We start from the raw sequence: 17414 nt of genomic DNA, 5'->3' as shown, positions 1-17414 counted from the left end.
ATCAGTCTTTATTAAGTTTTGTTTTCGTAGTTGTTAATTCCAAACCTAAAGTTTCCACTGTAATTGTTTTCTGGTTGTTTTTTTTTTGTTTGTTTCCAAAAGTGCAATAATAGCAAGAGAGCTTCATATCTGTTTCTCTCAAATCTTCCACAGTACCTGAGGCCAGTGACTGTGCTACAAAGTCCACGTTGACAGACAAAAAAAAAAAAAAAAAGCCAGAGGAAGGAAAAGAAACTCCAGAACACTAACAGATGAAAATAAGTCTTCAATGCAGGGATTTCACTTTGAAAACTGAGGATTCAATTACAAAAAAAGAGAGAAAAAAAAAACATAAAAATCCTCCAAATTCTGTTACACATGAAAAGCTTTCCTGTGTCGTATCATATTTTCACCTTTCCTCTTTACTTTGATCCCAAAACACACACCAAAGAAAGAAAACAAAAGCAATAAACAATTTCTTAACGGAGCAGAATTCTGATGGTTCCCCCTGATCGACAGCTCACTGTTGGAACAACAAACCTTCTTTATGGAATCTAGAATACAACAACTGTTTCAAACAGTATCTTTTTTCATATTCACGCCACAGTTTCATTGTTACAGCTTTTTTTAAACGTTTTCTCGAGAACCCCCCACCCCACCCCCCAGCAACCCCTCCCTCCTTGTAATGCAGGTAAGTTTTTTTCTGCTGATAAAGGAATCAGAGTCTGTTGTGAGTCAGTACGACTGCAACATTCCTTTAACACGCCAGCAGCCGGGGAGCACTGAGAACGAGAAAGATAGAAGCGGGGGCTGGGTTGGTGGTAGGGGAGTGGAGGATGAGGTGAAGTGGGGAGGGGAGGGGAGGGGGGGCGGCAAAGAGGTAAGAGGCAAGGAAGCTGGGCAGAGAAAGAACAAGGAGGGGGTCTTGTGTAGTTGCTTCCGTTTAAAACTTGACAGTGACAACAAGGTTTCAAGTTCTCTCCAATGGCGTCATTCACTTGTGCCTCTGGAGGGCTTTCCTCTTTCTCCTTTTGAAGAAACAACAGCACCTGGGGAGAAATAGGAGACGACGTTGTTTGGTTACATATCATAAGAGGATGGTGCATCGTTTTTCTGTGGCAGTAGATTAGTGCCACCAGGATTTGAATTTAAAACGCCACAGAAAACAGGATTTGAATTTGAAATGTAAAGTGATCAAGTTGCTACAGTTCAGTCTGAAACCGAACATCCAGGCAATCCAGTTACGCTTTCTGAGTATGTGACTAACCCTAACCCTCACGTGACTAAATGCGTAACTGCGATTGGCTGGGCGTTCTTTCCCGACCTGAAGTAACCCTGCCCGGTGGCACAGACGAATTTTAGACGGCGAAAATGTGACCACTTTACATTTCAAATTCAAATCCTGTTTTCTGTGGCATTTCAAATTGAAAACCTGGTGGCACTAGTTTACTTCCATAATTTTCCCCTCATCTGATGCAAAAGTAGAGTTGGCTTTAAAAACTTTGGTGACCACTTGTCATTCTTCAAGTCTGATAGACACTCTGGTAAAAAGAAAGCATGCTAAAGACGAGACAAATCATGTGTTGTGCCTGCCGTCCAAGCTTAGGCTAACCCTGATCTGGGCTTGCCTCAATTGGTTGCATTCAACAATATTACCGTAATTTCTGGCCTACAAGCCGCGACTTTTCTCCACACGCTTTCAATCCTGCAGTTTATGCGATGTGGCTAATTTGTGCTTTTTTTTCTAACGGCCGCAAGGGGGCACTCCAGCGGAAAAGGTAAGAATGAGATCGGTGGAATATATGTGCCGAGGAAGTGAGTTTTACCGGTCCTGTTAGCGCGGTGCTAGCATTAGCGCTGTGCTAGCGTGTTGCTGCTGTGTTACTGGAGTGTCTCAGTGATATTTATGGGTAAGTTTTATTTTCACCGGCTGTGTTAGCACCGCATTAGCAATAAACTTTTCCTGTGTACCGTCTTTCTTTGTAAATAGCTCCTGTTTCAATGTGGGTTTGACTGTGGGCACTTGCGGTTTTTACACAACTGCGGCGTATGTACATACCAAATGGTATTTTCTTTTCAAATGTACTCGGTGAGGCTTGTCACCAGGTGCGCTCTTTAGGCCGGGAATTACGGTAAGAAAGAGTATATTTTTCTATCATTGACATTCCAAGATGATAATGCCACCATTCAAAGGTGAAAGGGTGGCTCAACATGAATCATTTTCCCACAAACGCCACTGACAATATTTGGGATGTGTTGAAGAAAGTCTTCTCTTTCAGTGTTTGCGTTCCTCCAATTGTTCAAGCAGTGTATATTAAGGAGGAAATGATTTACCAATAAACTGCGAGTTAGAAAATGCTAGGTTTTACGGAAATTCGCACAGGTGTGCTTTTAACGCTCATGCACACCTGCGCACCCCCCTCTTTATGACAGCAAGCATCTTAATTTTGTAAAACACAACCACTTGCGGTCTCGTACTTGGTTTCATCGGCCACTTCAACCTCGGTGGGAGCAGTGATGGGCGCGTTGGAGTGTCCAGCTGTGGGGTCATCAGTGTTCAGCTCACCGTTTGTTGAGCTCATCACCTGCAAGAGCGAACAAAGAGAACAGACAGCTCAACACACACGCACACACACACACACACACACACACACACACACACACACACACACACACACACACACACACACACACACACACACACACAGACACACACACACACACAGCCAACTAGTTGTAGGGTGACAATGGAAAGTCCCATACTCAGATCATATCAGTTTGTAAGCCATCTTTGAGCGAATCAACTTATGCAGTAACATGAGTGTGCTCCAACCAAAGCAACTTCATAGAAGCTTAAAAGCTGCAGTACTAGTGACCGAACACTTGGTGGCACAATTGACTTGCGGCATTAACAATGGAGGCATCTGATTTCCAGAGCTCTACAAAGAGCCTATTCCAAGCAAATATGGGAAATGGCAATGGAATTTTCATTGTGGTGCGGGACAAGTATTGACTTATTGTACATATAGATTAGAAATCTTTCGCATTTTTCTAACCTTAAAAAAAAAAAAAAAAAAAAAAAATCAGCATGCTGATACTTGCTGCTGGTGTCATTTCTGCATGGCCCTTTATGTATCAAGCGATTAGCAGATGAAGCAATTGCTGCTGTGAAAACAAACAGTACCGACGCGAAGAGAGTTGAATGTACGCAAACAGCAGAGAGTTGGACAGAGCGCCAGCCAGCGTGAAGTGAGTGTGAGGGATGACAGCGCACGCCGAACCATACAGCTTCATGCACAGGCCATCCAAGCAGCAGCTGTAGCAGCAGTACCTGAACAGAGCCCCCCAGCCGCTCAGCCGTGAGGTGCGACCCCAAAGTCTCCTTATTGGTCACGGGGGTGGGCTGAGACTCGCTTCCTTTTGGCTCAGGTGACTTGATGCAATAGCAAAAAAGGTTGAAGACGCAGGTGGTGATGGTGAAGAGGCGAGGAAGTGAGGGTATCGGTGTGGTGGGAGGTGGGGTGAGGGAAGAGTTGTGAGGGAGAGAGGGGGACAAGGAAGAGGTGGGGCAGGTGAGTAAAAACAAAAAAAAAAAAAAAAGAAAAAAAAAGAAACAAAACAATTACAGAAGACATCTCCCAAGCAGAAGCAGGCTTGTTAAGACATACTATGTTAATATAGGAGAAGAGGGAAGCAAAATTTATATGAAGCACAGATCAACACACTTAAACTCATGCAGGAGTAAAAGAACAAAAAAAAAAGCCTTAATCAAACTTACTAGAACTGATTCTTCAACAGACACCACTAACTAATATGAGGGTGCTCTGTCCAGTTGCTGAGTATCATTTGAAAATTTACAGCACTTCACCTTAATGGCGAGAGAGACATTTGTCTCAAAAATATTTACAGACATATATCCGTGATTTACACTTTTTTAATGGTGTGTGTGTGTGTGTGTGTGCATTTATTATGACACAAACTGGACAATAAGCAGCCCAGACAATTGTAAGTAATGAAAAGAATCGGCTTCCTCATCTGTCAGCAAGACACAAAAAACAGCTTATTATTACTGTTTGAATAATAGTGACTAGCTCTCACTCATCTATTTTATAGTCTATGGTCTCAATGGAGATAGCAACCCTGCCGTCTTGCATTATGTTTGTTTCAAATATAAATGTGTGTGCCTGCTGTTCCACAAAGGCACTGACATTTAACAAGCAGAATTGAATATATGCAAATGTTAAGTATAATAAATGCAGACGCTTTTTTTTTTTTTTTTAAATGAACTGTAAACTGCGCATATACTTGTAGAATTGAATTGTGGATTTATTTGTGCATCTGAAAAACACGTTTGTGTAAATTATTCTGAGACAAATCTCTCACCATACTTCTTAGCCTAGTTTGGTAGCGTCTGAATTGTATCGGGATGTTTTCAGCCATGGGCAATGTGCATGTTAGTGGAGGCGGTGAGTAAGAGTTCACCGTTTTATAGACAGCAATAAAAGATGTAATCAACGGTAAGAAGCTAATCCCAAAATCATAAATTTCACACCCTGAGGATTCTTATTGGAAACAATGGCTTCAGCTCATTACGTATAATTACACATCTAAATTATTAAGGCTAACAAGACAAGAATTCGACATGGTTGGTAAAATGGAGGAAAACAGTCCAAGCTTTGTCGCACACTAAGCAATTATTGTCATTTCTGGTATGAAAAATGCACTCTGCATTTTCAACACAGGCATGCAATGACCAGAGCTTAGAGTGGCATGGGATAAGAAATAAAGTCCACACCTAAACAGTGATTTGGTTGACAGCTAGTGCAGCAAAATCAAACTCATGATTGTGCAGGTCAATGTATACTTTACCGCTGTCTGACAGAGACTTGGAACAAATGACTCACTTTTGTACATCACTGCTAAGACTGTCACCACATTATTGCGAGTGGCAAACAGGTGGAAATGAGTGGCAGCCATATTTTCAAGGAAGTTGCTTAGAGTTGGATACAGCAAGAAAAAACAGGCAGAGGAACTCAAATGACTTTGTTGTTTGGTCAGTCAGTCAGTCGGCTGGCAGGTTGGCAACTGGGTGTGTTGATTATGCAACATAGCTGAGGAGCTCACCTGGTTTTTGGTCTGCTGTTGTGCTTTTTCCCTGCTGCTGGGCTGCAGGGGAGCATCACTAGGGATAGGGCCAATTGGTGTGGGCTGGAATAAACACACGACGAGTCAGATGGAAAACACCGGAACCAGCACAGAATAACACTGGAAAATATATTGAGACTTCCTAATGTGTCGATCATTTCTACATGAAAGTGTCCTCACTCACCAGGGATTTGCCAACCCAGTCATATTCATAGTCAAAGACGTAGCCGTTTCTGTCAAACAGATCAGTGAAGAGCTTCCGCAAGTAGTCATAGTCAGGCTTCTCAAAGAAGTCCAGCCTCCTCACATATCGCAGGTAGGTGGCCATCTCTTCTGTATCGAAAGAGAAGTTAGCACCAAAAGAGATGGTTCACCGTGCAGTGATATTACAATATTTCAACCGCTTGATTAGGCTGACCAGGGAAGCTTTCACATAGCACTTCGATCGGGGTCGCTCGTTTGGTGTCCCCAATTTTTTGATACCTCTCCTTTAAAGTTTCCGCCTAGAAAGGAAAGAGAAAAGAAGCAGATTTATCAAGACTAAGGCTGCTCGTGTGGTACATAACTCAAGTCAGTGTAAACAAACAGATGTCATAGTCAAATGTCTGTAAACTGGATTTTTTTGCAAATTATTTCATTCGATGTTCTTTAGTACCACACAGATTGAAATAATCCAAAATGAAAACCTGGGAACCGCACAAAAAATACTGGACTCCACCATGTTTCTCCAAAAGCTTCCGACATTGTTTTTAATGTCAGATGAAACATCAAATTGGAGAACGAAAAAACACAGCAAGACTATTTGAGTTTGAGATCTCAACAAATATCCCTATATGTATTTCCCGAATGTGTGATTGCACACAGGCATCATTGCTTTGTAATAATGGCTGAAAAAGTATGCATGGAAAATATTGAATCCATATGTAAATAGGAAAAAAAATAATTGATGACCCCCAAAATGATTTTTTTAAATGCCCACATTAATAATTTAAGATGTAAATATTGAGTTTCCTCCTGGATATTTTTTGCTCCTATCGGAACACAAGAGTGCACAGCACTTTGCCGGGAATGTCCACTTTTTGTATGTGTTCTGTTAGACATGTTGATACCATTTCCGGTCCTATCTGCACGGTTACACTTTTTTCAAGCCATGCCCGTCTGGAACAGTTTTTGATTCCAGCATCCTTGTAAATTGCCCTCGCTCGGTCTTCATCCTTTTTTTCTAACACTTTCGCCATCGTAAAACGTTGAACACACCGTCGCTCAGTTCGCGCTATCTAAGTCCCACGCGCCATTACTTGGCTAACTAACAAGTTACACTGCGATTTCTGAGAACCGAGAACACATGTACATGGCAATGGTGAAACTCGATTAACCACTAACACGATCGGTGGAAAATTCTCATCCCTGCCAATCTCATTTTACAAAAACATTCCCTTAAAAAAAGGCTTAAAGAGGGCTTCATTTCAAAATAATGCACAGGAAGTATACATGCTAATGCGGAAACGAGACTTTGACTTCCACCAACAACCCAGGCTAAACTTCGCCCCTTCCCAACACACAAAGACCTTAGCGCCCAAGACAAGATGTATTATTTAAATGTGCTTCCTTGACACTGATTTAACTTTTCTGTCAGCATGGGCTTTGGCGCCATGTTATGGCATCATAGAGCATTACAGAAAGCACAAAAAGAGGAATTTTTCAGCAAATAGTTGAGCATAGGTGGATAGGTGATTTTGTGAATATCAAACCTCGAGTGGGCTGCCAGTATTTACTGTAACCCCCAAATTTGAATTGGGAGGGGAAAAAAGTGGACAATTACTCCCTTTGACTGCAACTACAACCAACTTCAAACTTTTTGTAGCGTATGAATGTTTCTGCATGTATTTCTGAAGGAGTTGTAGGCTCTCATTATGCCGATGTGTGGGATCAACTATGTAATTAGGCAAATAAAATTAAAAAAGGAAAAAAAAAGGAAAACCTAACTACTCTGCCCATAAAAATAAAGAGAAATCAAAATTGCGATATCAGGTTCATTTTGTAGGAATTATTTTTGTTTGCGTGTATCAACTGTCGAATGAAACCAAGGCAACTTGAGTGTGTTGACACTGAATTCCTGGTCAGTGTACCCTGTCATTGTATTTTATGCTTGCTGCCATGTTACATATTGATGAAAACTTGGCTTGCCCCAAGGCATGCAACATCCCCCACAGTCATCCATCCCTCACATTCATCAACAACAAGCTTCCTCCCACATAACAAATGTTCAGATGTCTCACTCTACTCTTATTATTTCCAAGAGAGACAGTCTGGATTTTACCTTGAAAGAAATCCATCATTAGACAATTTCTGAGTGTTATCATCATACCTTCTAGCAAGAAACCACTCTATGAATAGGGATAATTTTCCTCCTATATAATCTCTGATTTATGCATTTCAAAGCATAAAAACATATACATGGGGGAATTGAGGCTGGGACCAAGATTTTTTTTCTTCCTATCTTAGATTAAAAAAAAAAAAAAACAGAAGAGAAGAGAAGAGCTAATGTCTCCTGTGTGAGAGAGTGTTGTCTTCACAAGGTCATCTTGATCAAACATCCGAGAGACTGCACTGAGGAATGCAATTATGGTATAAATCAAAGCGATGGACAATGGAGCAAAATACCTTTAAGCCCTGCCATGGGAGGCTACCTCGAAGGAAGTACATGAACATGTGACCCAAAGCTTCCAAATCATCTCGCCTACTTTGTTCTGAAATCCACAAAAAAAAATGATGTAGCATCAAGCAACATATTTTCATTCAACAATGACAGTAGCGCTTGGGCAGTGACAAAGCAAAGATAGAATTACTAATCAGTGGAACCTACGCATGGAGTGAGGACATTAAGGGAAAAAGACTAGTCATTCCAACCACCACCAACACATCAAAATAAAAACTAAAGCTTTACAAAGGAAAATTATATTTCATTACTTCATTTAAAAAAAGATAAAGACGTGATCTAAAATGAATTGTGAATAGGTCCATTAACAACTACATGTATTAAAGAGAAACAATATGATATTCTCACTGACCTTTTCCCAGGTGTGTGTTGATGCTCATGTAGCGTGCCGTTCCAGTCAGACTCTTGTGCTCCCGGTATGGGATGTGTTTTTTGGTCTCGGGGTCTATGTACTCTTTGGCCAGACCAAAATCGATGATGTGAATTGTGTGCTGTCTTTTGCTTCCTGGTCGCCCAACTAGGAAGTTTTCCGGCTTCACATCTCTGTATATCAGACTCTTTGTGTGGACATACTCCATCCGTGTTATCTAGATGATACGCCAAAAGAGGAGTGTTCTAGTAACATATGTCAGTTTTAAATGCTGTTATAATGTAAGAAGTAATTTCAAAAGACATTTTGTTTCTTTCAGCACCTAAATTAAAATGTTTACTTCCTATTTTCAGAAAAACAAAGATTGCCTTTGTATTAGAATCTATAAAACAATTTCTCCTGAGTTCAATTGATTTAACATCAAATTCAAAACAATTTTCTTTTTAATAACAAATTTGGGACGTGTTCCCATAGGAGAATCACTTGAAATTTGACAGGTTCAATTTAGTCATTATAGTGCCCAGAAGATTATATACTATAATTTCTCATGTGTAATATGCTTTTACCCCTAAAATAATTCACCAGTCGATCAAGTGCATTTATACATAGGTAAACGGAAAACAGAAAAATGTTTTCACATTGTATAAAGCGGGAATGCCCAGACGTTTTTACTCTAAGATCTACTTGTCAAGCATCCAGCCTCTCTCAATCGACGTGGGGGTAAGTTGTTATTTTTATTTTATTTTATTTTTTTAGAATGACCAATGCTGAAATACAATGACCAAGTCACAAAGATCTACCCACTGCAAAAATACATAACATATTTACTTTAAAGTGGGCCTGTCATGAAATGGATGATTTTTGGTATATTATTAATGAAAAACCCACAATTTTATGGCAGCAACACATTCCAAAAAAAGCTGGGACAGGGTCATGGTTACCACGGTGGTGTTACATTACCTTTTATTTTCACAATATTCAATAAATGTTTGGGAACTGAGGGCACTAATTGTTGAAGCTTTCTATGTGGAAATCTTTCCCATTCTGGCTTGATGCATCATATGTGCCAAATATTTTCAATGGGAGATAGACCTGGACTGCAAGCAGGCCAGTCTAGTACTCGCACTCTTTTATTTTGAAGCCAGGCTGTTGTAACACTTGTAGAATGTGGTTTGGCATTGTCTTGCTGAAATAAACGGGCATCTATGAAAAAGATGTTGCTTGGATGGCAGCATATGTTTCTCCAAAACCTGTATGTACATTTCAATATTAATGGTGCCTTCAAAGGTGTGGAAGTTAATCATGCTATTGGCACTAACATAGCCCCATATCATCCCAGATGCTGGCATTTGAACTTCGTGTTCATAGCAGTCCGGATTGATCTTTTCCTCTTTGGCCCTAAGGACACGATGTCCACAACTTCCATAAACAATTTGAAATGTGGACTCGTCGGACCACAGAACACTTTTTCACTTTGTATCAGTCCATTTTAGATGAGCTCAGGCCCAGAGAAGCTGGCGGTGTTTCTGGGTGTTGTTGATAAATGGCTTTACTTGGCATAATGGAGTTTTGTTGCTTGTATGCATAGAGTGCCAAATTGTATTTCCTGGCATTGGTTTTCTGAAGTGTTCCTGAGTGTAATACCAGCGGGCCAACTCTTATATTCATTTGAAATTGCCCCAGAGTTTGACACCTATGCTTTACACAGAGATGTCAGTTTTTCATGAAGTGGCGCCTGAGGGATCGAAGGTGATGGGGATTCAATGTTGGTTTTCGGTCTTGCTGCATACATGCAGTGATTTCTCCAGATTCTCTGAATCTTATGATTACATTGTGGACCGTAGATGATGAAAACCACAAGTTCCTTGCAATTGTACATCGTGGAACGTTGTCCTCTTTTTATACCCAATCATGGCACCTACTTGTTCCCAATTACCCTGTTCACTTGTGGGATGTTCCAAACGGGTGTTTGATGAGCTTTCCTCAACTCCTCCTCAATTCCATTTTTTGTCACGTGTACCAGTTTTTTGGAATATGTTGCAGCCATAAAATTCCAAGTTAACGATTATGTGCTCAGTTTGAACATTAAATTAAAGCTCGTCTTTTTGGTGTATTCAATTCAATATAGGTGGAACATGATTTGCAAATCAGTGTATTTTGTTTTTATTCATGATTAACGCAGCCAAACTTCATTGGAGTTGGGTTTGGAATTTCTGACCATCTTATGCAGAAATGTAAGACTTTTCAAAGGTTTAACATACTTTCCTCTCTCCATTCATTCATTTCCTGTACCAATTCTCATCATACTGCAAATACAATTCAATAGTTAATGCTCAAATTTGTTCGTGTGCCACATAACTTTTAGCCTTACCAGCTGTATGGCTATCATCAGGACGGTCTTGAGGGAGAAGGTCCGGTCACAAAGATCAAACAGGTCTTCTAGACTGGGCCCAAGCAGCTCTAACACCATAGCGTTGTATTTTCCGCAAGGACCAAAGTAGTACACTTGTGGAATTCCCTCTGTAGGAAGATACATAAATAATGCATTTCACTTTCATAAAGCTTTGAGAAATTCCTTTAGCATTTAAAAAAATGACAATTGCTGGATATTAAGCTATGTTCACACAGCAGGATATGATGCTAAATTTGATTTGTTAAATCAAATCTTTTTATGTAGTGGAACAACATTACAATAATATAACTTCTCAAGTGACACACAAAACATATTACACTGTGCACGCACACAAAACACAAGGAGTAGTGTGTTTGTTTACAGAAGTAAATATGGATTACCCTTTCCCTTCCACATCTGTGGCAATTTCAAGAACTTTGTGATTGATTGAACACTTATCTGTACTTTTATCAGTTTGAAAGCACCACCTTTTCACTACTGACTGATTTGTATTTGTCTTTGTGGCCGTTTTGTTTTGTTGAACTATTGTAACATTTTTTCCCTTTTGATGACAAAAGGCCAGATTTGCGCGATCTGAGTGTCCAAACTACAGTCACATTGGATACTGTATATATTAAGCACTTAATAAATGAGTGACTCCTCTGAAGTGGGAATAAAGAGAAAGTGTAAAACCTTGGTGCAGGTCAAGAAGATATCACTATCTGAAGCTCTGATACATTTGCTACTTGACACCACCACACCCTATTTTCTAATGATGTGTATTACAGTAATATTATCGCAATACACTTCTGAGCCACGATCACTTCTGAAAAACAGTCAAAACAAATCCTGCTACCTTTCAGCATTGTCAAGGTCTACAGTAGTATGGACCACCGTAGCATCGGCATAACAGCTACCCACAACCCCCCCCCAAAAAAAAAATAAAGATGGTACCCATTTACTAAAATCAGTTATTTGTTGCTGAATGTATACACAACACCTAGTATTGATAGAAAAAACAGATTTTTTTAATTTTTTTGGAGCGTTATTAAAAAAACAAAAGGAAATATCACAGACATAAGTATTCATACACTTAACTCCGTATTTAGTCGAAACACCCTTACGAGCGGATACGGCCATGAAACTTTTTGGAAATAATCCAACAAGTTTTTCACATCTGGTTTTGTGGAACCTCTGCAATTAATCCCTGCAGATATTCTCTAGTTTTGTCACGTTGGTTGGACAGCCGTTTTTAGGTCCCTCCAGAGATGCTCAACTGGGTTTACGTCGGGGCTCCGGCTAGGTCATTCAAGAACAGCGTTGTTCTGAAGCCACTTAGTTATTTTAGCTGTGTGCTTAGAGTCATTGTCTTGTTGGAATGTCAATCTTCAGCCCAGTTTGAACTCCTGAGAAAGTTTTCATTGAGAATATCCGGTACTTGGTCGCATTCATCTTTCCTTCGATTGCAAGTGGTCGTCTGGTCCCTGCAGCTGAAAAACATCCCGCCAGAGTGATGCTGCCATCACCATGCTTCACTGTTGGGACTAAATATGAGTGTCACAATAGATGGTCTGAATACTTACGGCTGTGTGATATTTCTGAATTACTTTTTTGATATGCAAAAATTTCAACGATTCCCTTTTGCCCTGTCAATACGGGGTGGTGTATGCACATTGAGAGAAATGTGACAAATTATTTTAGCAAATGGCTGTAATGTAACAAAGCGTGAAAATGTTTATGAGATCTGAATACTTTCCGTGCCTACTTTACATTTTTGTGTTTTTTTTGCAAACGAGCTGGACACCCCACAGCATGGAGTTTTCTAGTTCTGACCCACTTTGTAGAAATCCATCTCAAAAGAACATGGGATATAAGATCATTATAAACACAGGATGCTAATTTCAAGTAGAGAAACAAACAACCAGGCCTGTGGATTCATGAAAAGGACAAATGCTTAGCATTGCAGTAAATATGCACTAATCATGGTGTGGCAATAGTAAACGCAATATCTTGAGCCGCACTTGAGCATTAACAGAAATTGTATTGTGAAAAACCTTCACAATTTCTAGCGTAAGAATTGACATTTTCTGTCAGTCCCATAAAATACAATCTACGACAATACACAAATACACATCACCATTACTACTGTGCTTTAGTCTGTGTGGCTAAATCTAGATGGCATTCAAAACATAGTATGTCATCACAAACGGAAAGCAGGGAATAAAACCTGAGCTGGTCAACGTGAGCAGCTAGATGGTTGTCTACAGCATTCTACAGTAACATTAAACTGCCGAGAGCAATGTATTTTTAAAATATATAGCGCCATAAAAATAACTGGGTAAAAAAAGTCTCTCCCTTATCAAGATTTTATGAAGACAAAAATAAACTGCAGTACCATGTAATACATTTTAATGGGGAAAAACTTTTACAAGTAACACAAGTGGCAAAGAAACAGCTAATTCTTGTGATATAATACAATTTTTAGTCATGAAGAACAGACTGTTTCATGCCATATCAGTCGTCATTGAAGCTCTGCCGTGTTGCCATAATTAGAGACAATTCAAACGATTGTGTCTACTGCAGGCCTTATCAGGCTGCATCATGGGAGTTGAAGACAATGTTGCTGTACTATGAAATGTCAGAGTTGAGGGTCAGAGGTGAGAGAGATTGGAGGGGGGGAAGAAGATAGCCTGAGATTTGTTGAAGGGAGTGAATTTATATGAAACATTTAAACTTTGGAGAGGGAGAGGATTAAGATAAGTGACTTCCATTAGGCCAAATGCTCAGGAGATGTCCTAAAATTGAAATAAGATCAATGGCCTGGTTAGTTCAGGGTGAGGCTAGACCCACAAAATGAAAGATACACAAGAATGCTATTTGGAATTTTTTAAACTGCTGTTGATTTAAGAGAATCTTAGAAGCGGTACTTTTGTTTTATTTGCTTTCAAACCACATTGACTTTTTCCATGCATGCATTCTTGCCAGCAATAACAATAGTGCATAAAAACAACAATCATTATAGAAATACTCCCTTCGTGTGACCATCTGTTAGTGGAGAGGCCAAGATAAACTATTCAAAAATGACAATTTTCCGTATTAAAAAAAATTTCACTTATAATATATGTTGAGGAGCTCGGTTAACCGAGAAGGGCTTAGAGTTGAGCGACCTATCCTCCGCATCGAGAGGAGTCAAAAGAGGTGACTCCGGCATGTGGTAAGTATACCCCCAGGACACCTCCATGCTGAGGGGTCAACTGAAGAAATGCTGGAGGACTATGTCGCTGGGGAAGGAAGTCTTTCGCAGTTAAAGCGGAAGAAAATGGATGGATGGGTGGCTAGATGAGAATTAATGTAGCAAAAATGACATGGATGGATGGATGGATGGATGGATGGATGGATAGATGGATAGATGGATAGATGGATAGATGGATAGATGGATAGATGGATAGATAGATGGATAGATAGATAGATAGATAGATAGATAGATAGATAGATAGATAGATAGATAGATAGATAGATAGATAGATAGATAGATAGATAGATAGATAGATAGATAGATAGATAGATGAGCTTTAGAATATGTTTTAAGGTTCTGCTACTGGTATATAAATCACTAAATGGTATGAAAGAAATGCTTACAGAATAAAAACCCAGTAGACCTCTGAGATCGACTGACTCAGGTCAAATAGTGGAGCGCAGAGTCCAAGACAAACATGGTGAGGCAGCATTTATCTTTTATGCTGCAACACAAATGGAATAAATTGCCAACAGAGGTGACGTCAGCCCCAAGTGTGAATGTTTTTAAATCCAGGTTGAAAACTCTTCTTTTTTTCCCATCATGCTTTATGGAGCATTTCCACTTTTGATATTTCTTGCACTGTACGCGGTTTTTAATTGTACTTTTTTATAAATACATTTGCTTTGCTATATGACTGGTCATAGCAGAAGGGCTCTAAAGAGAAATAATAAATAATAAATAATCGCCAAAGGATGTTGTAAATAGACTTTATGACGATTTTATCGGACTGACCGGAATTGGACGATCATTGGCATTTTATCCCGATCAGCTGATCAGTTTTAACATTTCGGACCAAAACACGTTCATCCCTGACACACACAGCCCATCTCCTTCCTGAGCGGTGTGATGGCTGGAAATTGCCATTATACTTGCGCATAATTGTTTGAACAAATGAACGTGGCACCTTCAAACATCTGGAAATTCCACCTAACGATAAGCGAGACTTGTGAAGCTGCACAATTATCTGATTTCCTGGACCTTTTCTTTGGATTTTCCCATAATTTCAAAAAAGGAAGCAGAATGTTTGAAGTGTGGCCTTAAATACATCCCCATGCCCTCAATTAATTTACATCCTGTCAGTTAACCTATCAGGAGCTTCCAAAATCAAGCTTCCTCATGTTCTTTAAGGAGATTGTACTTTTTATGTATGTAAACTTTTGACCTTAAAGAAATTAGCACCGCGCTAGTGTTAGTGCCGAGCTAGTGTGTTTCTGTTGTGTTACTGCCACGTCTCAGTGATTTAGGTATGTTCTTTTTTTAACCAGCTCTGTTGGTTCTATGCTACCATGTTGCTACTGTGTAGCTGCCACGGCTTTTTTTTTTTTTACCGGTATGTTTTTTTTTTTGTGTTGTTGCTATGTTAAACTAAGATAAGGTTTTAAAAACTTTGGAGACTCTTTCTGTGTACAATATTTGTTTGTAGATATCTCGTGTTTCAACGTGGGCACTTACGGCTTTTACACAGGTGCAGCTTATGTATGTACCAAATGGTATTTCCTTTACAAATGTAATGGGTCAGCCTTATAATCCGGTGCGCTCTGTAGGCCAGAAATTATGGTAATAAATAATTTGGTTTAGTCTGATTTGACCTCAAACAGTGAGACAAAAAATGAAATTGACGTTTTTACAGTGCATGTAAACTTCTGGCCTCAACTTCATATACACCGCAGTGGAGTTCACCCACATTCTTAATTCACAGAAATGCAGTGTTCAATTTGCCAAATTCCTCAAAAGAGGCATAGTACTTTTCTACGATTTGAAGGCTAATAACAAAATGTGGAAAATATAGATACATTTAAGTAGATTAGGGGCCACATCAGGGAGAGGCTAGTGTCTAGTGTCGTATTTAGAACAAAACAAGCATCAAATCTGACAGAATTAATCCAACTGTTGTATATATATATTTTTTTTCACAAAATACAAGGAACTAATCTGTAAAAATGTAAAAAAAAATAAAATAAAAAATGAAAAAAAATAGCTACAACAGCTATATAACTATACAGCTATATAACTGGCACTGAATGTGGGCATTAATCATGTTATCAGTAACAATATTAGTAAAAGTGTATATACAATGAAAAGAGGGACATGTTTAATGGCAATGCATAACAGTTTTCCCCCAATTCTATGCCGGTGGCACAAGAGGGAAAATAGAGGATACCGACTGAGGAAGTTATCTGTGTAAACACACATTAATGGCCCGCACAGCTTGCAAAGGGCCATCTATAAATAGTCAAGGACTGCCCCAACCCCTTTCAAGACTTTTGCTTTGGTACAAGAACCAAGGAAGAAGTTGGCACGTGTAACAAAATAAGACCCAAAATGGGCTCATCATACTCATAAAAAAAAAAAGACACTCCCTTGAAAATAGTGTTGAGACAACATGACACATACATATCCCTTGTGTTAATAGATGTATAGTAGTTCTGCAGTATTACCAAGCAATTCAAAATATTGCATTTTCTTACCTGAATTCCCCAACTGTTTGTAAAATCTATACTCCAAATGGAGTTGTGGTGCCCTCGATTTAATTGGCTCCTGGAAGAAAAAGTGGAAACTTGTGAATGAAACATGAAACTCCAAAATGTTCACTTAGAATTCATGCTGAAATAGAAATTGACACCTCCATAAAAGTCAGTGGTTTATTTTTTTAAGTCTTTTTTACATGTTGCAATTGCTAAAAATAACTTTTGAGTGAAAAGTTGTCATTATGAGAGGATAAAGAGCAGCTGGTAAACTGTAGGAGTTTGTGATGGCACGGTTTATATATAACCTACCCGCACATATTGCTCATTGGCAGATTTAAAACTTAATGTAATGTAATCTGATCAATCCCACCAGGAAGGTGGGGGACAAGGGGATTATAGACAAACAGGAGCAACATTAAAAAAAAAAAGACTCAAATCTACTCCTAAAACCACACTAGCTCTGCCACAGTTACTCCAGTACTGCAGTACCCAATATATGCATATTACATAAAATACAGTATTTTGCCAAAAGTAGTTGCTCCTCTGCCTTGACTCAAATATGAAGTGACATCTCATTCTTAATCCATCACATTTAACATGATATTGGTCCACCCTTTGGAATTATAACATTTTAAACTCTTCTGGAAAGGCCTTCCACAAGGTTTATGCGTGTTTATGGGGATTTATGATCATTTTTACCAGAAGCGCATTTGTGAGGTTACACGCTGATGCTGGATGAGAAGGCCTGGTTTCTCAGTCTCTGCTATATCCATCCAACCATCCATCAATCCATCCATCCATCCATCCATCCATTTTCCAAGTTGCTTATCCTCATAAGGGTTGCAGGAGTGCTGGAGCCTATCCCAGCTAAATTCAGATGAAAGGCAGCCTACACCCTTTTAACACATTCAAATATGTTCTATAGCATTGAGATTAGGATTGTGCTATATATTTGTACACTGGTGTACAGTCATCTTGCAAGAGGAAGGGCCCATCTCTATACTGTTCCCACAAAGTTAAAATGTCAAAAATATTAACCCCTG

The 17414-nt window shown here is 39.3% G+C and overlaps 1 protein-coding gene across 5 annotated transcripts in view; it reads right to left on the bottom strand.

Annotated features, from left to right (window-relative positions):
- Window positions 1-74: 74 nt before the first annotated feature.
- csnk1g2b (casein kinase 1, gamma 2b) overlaps window positions 75-17414 on the bottom strand; it is a 35349-nt gene continuing 18009 nt past the window's right edge. For 3 of the 5 annotated variants that reach the window (XM_061824477.1, XM_061824479.1, XM_061824478.1), the window contains exons 3-11: window positions 16372-16441; window positions 10585-10733; window positions 8196-8430; window positions 7789-7874; window positions 5543-5627; window positions 5309-5457; window positions 5104-5187; window positions 2458-2564; window positions 75-1028 (exon numbers count right to left, since the gene is read on the bottom strand). In XM_061824477.1, coding sequence (XP_061680461.1) covers window positions 974-1028; window positions 2458-2564; window positions 5104-5187; window positions 5309-5457; window positions 5543-5627; window positions 7789-7874; window positions 8196-8430; window positions 10585-10733; window positions 16372-16441 — 1020 coding nt within the window. In that variant the 3' untranslated portion in view covers window positions 75-973. Of the gene's footprint in view, window positions 1029-2457; window positions 2565-3310; window positions 3413-5103; window positions 5188-5308; window positions 5458-5542; window positions 5628-7788; window positions 7875-8195; window positions 8431-10584; window positions 10734-16371; window positions 16442-17414 lie in introns of all 5 variants that reach the window. The other 2 variants (XM_061824481.1, XM_061824480.1) reach the window with 2 other exon arrangements.

The sequence above is a fragment of the Syngnathoides biaculeatus genome, chromosome 7 (genome assembly GCF_019802595.1).
Source record: "Syngnathoides biaculeatus isolate LvHL_M chromosome 7, ASM1980259v1, whole genome shotgun sequence".
Lineage (NCBI taxonomy): Eukaryota > Metazoa > Chordata > Actinopteri > Syngnathiformes > Syngnathidae > Syngnathoides > Syngnathoides biaculeatus.
The sequence above is the reverse complement of the archived record's forward strand: the minus strand, read 5'-3'. Positions and strand labels throughout refer to the sequence as shown.